The sequence below is a fragment of the Columba livia genome, chromosome 3 (genome assembly GCF_036013475.1).
Source record: "Columba livia isolate bColLiv1 breed racing homer chromosome 3, bColLiv1.pat.W.v2, whole genome shotgun sequence".
Classification (NCBI taxonomy): Eukaryota; Metazoa; Chordata; class Aves; order Columbiformes; family Columbidae; genus Columba; species Columba livia.
This window is the reverse complement of record NC_088604.1, coordinates 76,336,317-76,342,441: the sequence shown is the minus strand read 5'-3', so window position 1 is coordinate 76,342,441 and position 6,125 is coordinate 76,336,317. Positions and strand designations below refer to the sequence as shown.

At 39.1% G+C, this 6,125-nt stretch overlaps 1 protein-coding gene across 4 annotated transcripts in view; it reads right to left on the bottom strand.

Moving 5' to 3' along the window:
- Window positions 1-3,886: 3,886 nt before the first annotated feature.
- TTC13 (tetratricopeptide repeat domain 13) overlaps window positions 3,887-6,125 on the bottom strand; it is a 40,850-nt gene continuing 38,611 nt past the window's right edge. For 2 of the 4 annotated variants that reach the window (XM_065057702.1, XM_065057703.1), the window contains exon 23: window positions 3,887-4,037. In XM_065057702.1, the coding sequence (XP_064913774.1) occupies window positions 3,914-4,037 (124 nt within the window). In that variant the 3' untranslated portion in view covers window positions 3,887-3,913. The other 2 variants (XM_065057704.1, XM_065057701.1) reach the window with 1 other exon arrangement.

Sequence of the window (6,125 nt, the reverse complement as noted above, 5' to 3'; positions counted from 1 at the left end):
AGTTGCATGGGGGATTTTTATTATCTTCAAAATATATTAAAAAGTTGCACAAATACTGAGGTTCAGATTAATGGGTTTTCATTGCTTAGCCTATTTTTTTCCTCATTCTGCTTTATTTAATATTATTCTTAACAGATAAATGGTTGGGGCTGTAATACATTAATGTTCCCATTTAAGAGTTCAAGTGATATCACTAGACCAGCTGTCTAAGATGACACAGAAGAGGATGGAAAATGATAATTAGATTTCTCCACATATCTGGTTCTTAGGGGGTAATTAAGAGTTCTCTAAGTCATCACATACCAGCCCAGTTATATAATCCTGTTTTGTTTGTTAAACTTGTTTGAGAGCATTTGACTTGAGCTCATTTTCTTTCTTAGTCATCTGTATCATGTCCAGAAAAACAAGCCTTTGAAACATGTATACACACACATACACACTCACAGAGGTGTAATACGTGTTACACCTTACCCTCCCTGATCGCCCATTAATCTTTTTGTCCGTCAGCAGGAGGATGGGTATCAAGTCAGTCACAGGAGTACAAAAAATGAGAAGGAAACCTGGACAGCTGTACATTGTTTGTTTGTCCATGGAATTTTCTTCTCCCCCTACCTCTGGTCTAATCCCTAGAATAAGAAACCTCTTATTTTCTAGTTGCCAACACAGATTTCCCCTTTCTCAATGAATAATACGAGGTAAAAGAAAACTTCCAGGCTTAAAAGAAAGATCGTACTATTAGAACACCATCAAGGCATAAAGTTAGGCATCTCTTCCCGGTTCTCCATTAGGCAGGCAGAACATAACAATTTCTTTCCTCCATAATGAAAGCTACTACAGGTTTCTGAAACTTCTAGACCTTTAAACAGAAGGCACCAGAGGAGCAAACCATGCTTATTTCCAGTGCAGGAAGGGAAGGTGTTCAAGCAAAAGAATGGTGGGAAAACCCCTTTGTCACGATTGAACAGCTTTCAATGAAAATGCACAAGCCTCCTTATGCAGAAAGAAACACCTACTTCCATCCTTTACACAAATTCTAATCAATAAAGTTGAAAATGCATGTTCATTAGTACCAGCCAAACAGCTGGTCAAATTTGCCTTTATCATGGTTTGGTTAATGAACCTGAGGTCTGCATAAGAAATTCTGCTTATATATATATTTTTGTTTGTATGTTTGTTTTCTGATGAGTGAGTTACTCAAAATTATACCTATACTTCCAAATGCTTAGTAACATTACAAGTGCATTAGTGCTCACTAATAACTACGAACTTGGATTCCAAACAGGTGTCTTCCCAGTTTTCTAGATCTCTTTGCATTTTGGGCACCCATCTCTAATGAATCCCCTGATCAGATACATGTACCTAAACTTACTTAATAATTTCCCCTGCAAACAAACAGGTGAAGAGAAAAACAGGCTTTAGGAAAAATGGGCACAGCACTTGTTGTCTGATATTTGCAAAACAAATGTTGATTTCTACAGTTCAAGATATTTCACATTAGATATTCTTCCCTTGGCTGGGAGTTGGGTCACTATTTTTTAATCAAATCTACCATGTTATCACTGTAGCTCCAGTACAGTTCATGCAAATTTTGAAATAGATTCTACACCTACTGTCAGACATATGAGAATCAGGATTAAAAACATCTAACAAAGAATCTGCTTCCTATTCCATCCCCTGCCTTTGTACAACATTGTTTCTGCTGTGCTTACAAGTCTGGTTAACAGTACCCCACCTTAGCATGGAGGACATTAATAAAGTAACAACACTTGTTCTTGGGGAGGAAGAGTTACTACACAGACACCAATGTTTGTTTCAGCAATAGATGGTAAAAAGCATTAAGTGAAAGGAAAGCACATTCATTCCCTACCCTTGTATTTTCAACATACAATCTTATAGTCTAAGAATTCATGAAAACTATTTCCCAAGAGTATATGTGCACCACTGATTTAATTTGAATCGTGAGCACTATTTTGAAGCGATTCTCCTCATTTTCTCCACTTACCATGTTTCTGTTCACAGTGCAGAGAGGTTTCAAAATACATGTTTCATCCAAAAGACATCCGACCTAGAAGATGCATTTGCTCACATGTACTCCAAATGCAACGAGCAGCCAGTTCATGAACTAGACAAGCAGAGAGAACTAAAACCTCTGCAATGCAAGTAGTGTGGCAAGTGAGCTGCTGATACGGGGTGGGATGCATTGCCTGCTCCTGTAGACGTAGTATGCTCCCACTTTCCAGGACTCATTTTCTCTCTCAATGAAAATCTTTCAAAAGCGTAAACACTCAGGTCTTTAGCTACCCATGGCTGTCCTACTCTGCCAGTGATCAAGGTAACAAGCAGGGAAATCTAACTTTAAATCAACAGGGCTTTTCTTATAATTGACGTCAGTATTGACTGCGTCTAACTTACCTTGTGGCACTTCCCACCCCCCAAACAAACACACACACATATAGAGAGTCCACTTTGAATTTGACAATTACTTGTGTAAGGAAAGACCCTTCATTCAATAAATCCACCCTGTCTTCAGTCCCACTATGACAGTAGGTCACTTATATCAGCATTCCTGATGCTTTGCTGCATTTCTTTCTTCATTAAAGAGGGGACTGAGAATGCCCTGTGCTGTAGGCAGAAGAAAGTAACCACACCACTGGAATTGGTACACTGGGGGTATGCAAAGTGCTCTCCACTCTCCCTTGGTAGATAACTTATTCTTTAACACATCTTACATTACATGGTTAGGACAGATATTTGCAATTGCCCAACAAAGCCCTAACCTCTGGAAGGAAGCAAAGTAAAGAATAGAGTACTTGTGTAAAATATGACAGCGACATAATCTCAGTTTAGACCATCAGTATTAAACAAGCTGAAAGCTGTACCTAAAACAGAACAGTCTTGTACACTTTCTGAAATGCTGCATATTCAAGCAGGAAAAAAAAGCTGATCAAAACCACTGAGGAAACCAGACATTTGCCCCTCACTGCTCGCTGGTTCTGAAATCACTTAACCTGATCTAGAGCTCTAAAGTCACAGAGCTCAAGCTAAAATGAGTATCATTCAGTTGGGACACACTAGAAATATCATCACTATTATGATCAGGAATTGGTTCAGGGTACTGTCCATGTTGTTTGAACTGCATTAGCCATACCTTATAGGAAGCCTGTATTTCCAGAGCACTGCCACGCCCTCCCGACAAAAACACCTCAGGAAGCCCCAGCTGCTGTCCCAACATACTGTCAATGCAGTGGCATCTACTGCCAACCACCACCAAGGAGCATTTGGCAAGGGAGACCGATATACAGTTGCCCTGTTTCTGACATGTACTCACCAAGAGTCTTAACTCCAAAAATGTCATTTGTTTGTTTTTGTTTCCAAATGATATTTTCCTGAAACCCATTTTTTTAAGCTGACATCTGTTCCTTCACTGGATTGCATTACATGAAATGGCTGTGCATTTACCAATTACTCACACACGTACAGCTCACAAAGTTTTCCATGCAGAAGGCAAAAGCTTTGAAACAAACAGAAAACAACCACAAATGGGAAGTAGTATAGTAGTATCTCCAATGAGATGACTTTTTTTTACCAAATAAATTTTCACCTGCAGTATGTTCCAATCGTAACTGTGATGGAAGTTTCTTATTGCTCTTTGGTTTCACCTCTGAACAACTGTATTTCCTGTATACCTTAATACAATAAATCAGCTGTTCTACTTCTTTTTTCTTTTTTCCTTTCTTTCCTTTTGGTCACAGAAGGATCCCTTTTAACCTGGTGGTAACTAATCAAGTAAGTTTACTCTATTAAAAAACAAAACCAAAACCAACGAAAAAAACCCCACTCTAACATTTTGACCATAATTTCCCCTTCAAAATAATGTAGGAAGCAGTACCTCTTCACCTTTTATTTGTATAAATTATACAACAACTATAGTTTTTTTTAGACAATGAGATGAATCTGTATTTAGTACTTCAATCATTGTTCTCAGGGTTGGAAAAGTCTCTGATACTGATGGTAGGCTCTTGTAAGAAGGTGAAATACTGAAAAAGGAGGAAAAAAGAAAATTATCTTTTGCTGAGTTTTATGATTTACCTGGAAGTTAACACATTAGCTTATACTTCACTTCATCCCCTTCTCCAACAAATTTAGGACCTGAAGTCAAGAATCTGTTGGCCACAACCAGCTCTTACTTCTCACGACTTCTCACTCACTATACAGTATAAAAATAATGACTACATGAAAAAGCCTTTGGAAGTAGCAGAAGTTAACACAAAATTTTATTGCTTTAATGTTTCAAGCCTTACTTACCTTTCCCACTATTATTCTTCTACCACAGACAAATTAGCCATTCAGGTTAATTACCTTAACATTATTACTTCATGTCTTTTGGGCTGTGGTTCTACAGATATTTTCCTTAGCATCAAGCAAAGCCAACTTTAGCATTTTCTCTACTCTGGCTCATTCTTCACCCATTATACATCTCTCATTTGAGCCAGCAATACTATCAGTGGGACTATGCTACGAAATGGTCTCTGTTAAAAATAAATTTTGGTTTTGGCAAGGTTACTTTTAACACAAATCACTTCCCTAATCTGGTTTGCTATGGATTCTCACAGGTTTCAACAGTACATCTGAGAGGGCCAGAAACACACAGGTAGAGTTGAAATGGCTTAGGTTGACTTTGCTCCCAAGAGAGAAGCTCCCCTTTGGTAAAGATATGTCTTTAGAGAGAAAAAAAAACTCAAGCAAAACAAAACCAAACAAAAAAATACAAAAAACCCCAGAGGATAAAGAAAGAAGTTGTGTATATAAATTAGATTTACAGTAAAAAATGGTGTGAACCATAAATATTTTATGTTTCAAAGACAATCAAGTCACAACATTTGTGCAGACTACTTTTAATAAAAACCACAACTTACTACACTGTAGTTTAAAAATGTCACTACTTAACAGAAGTTGAACTTTACTACATTTACATTTAGATTTTTAGCCCGAGTCTGACAAAGATGTCCTTGAGTCTTCTTAATGGCCTTCTTCATTTAGGAAGATTTTATAGTCTAGTGAAATTCACCAGGCTGAGAACCACCAACAGTGAAATTAAACACCACTAATCGGTGTGAGATATTCAGCACTAGCAGCAGCTGCAGAGTTCCTTGGGTTCTCAGAATAACACAGGTGGGTCCAGACCTCAGGAGGTCTGCAATCTAACATCCTGCTCAAAGCAAGGTCAACTGCAAATCAGACCAGGGTGTCAGGGCTTTATCCTGTCAGCTCTCAAAAACCTCCAGGGATTGAGACTGCACATCCTCTCTGGGCAGCTCTGCTGCTTGACTGCCCTCATGATGAAAAGATCATGCTCAGTCTGAACCTCATTTCAACTCATGCATCTTGCCTTCTGTCCTCCCACCAAGCACTGCTCAGCTCCGTTTCTCACTACTCATGGGTACCACTAAGCTGCTGTTAGGTCAAAGCCTTCTCCAGGCTGAACAAGCCCAGTTAACTCCTGTTAAGGCACATGCTCCAGCTTCCTGACCATCATGGTGGCTTGCTTCTGAATTTACTCCAGTTTATCACATTCTTCACTGCAGCTGCCCCCAAAGTGAATGCAGTGTTCTAGATGAGGTCTAAAGTGCTGATTACCCCCTAAATGTGAATATCCAAACAGCTTTTTACCCATCTACCTTGTCCACTCATCTAGACCATAACATGCTGTCTTGGTATGAGAGTATTGAGGGAGTACCCGCTGAAGTAAAAATAAGCAACATCAACTGCTCTCCTCTTATCACCAAATCTAGTTGTTTTATCACAGAAGGCAATTATACTGGGTCACACAACACTTGGTAAAGCCATGTTGACAGCCCAAAGTCACCTTCTCCTTCACATACCCTGTGATACTTTCCTAAAGGACTCACTTGACGGCTTTACCAGGGACCAAATTGAGGCTGACCAGCCTATAGTTTCCCTGGGTTGTCCTTCTGGCCTTCTTGAAGGTGGTTGCAAGATTTCTTTTCCTGCATTCGCCAAGAATGTCCCCAGATGTGCACAACCTTTCACAGATTATAGATGGTCTTGTAAGAACATTGGCCAGTTCTCTCAGTACCCTTTAAGTGTCTTGACCCTGACTTGAA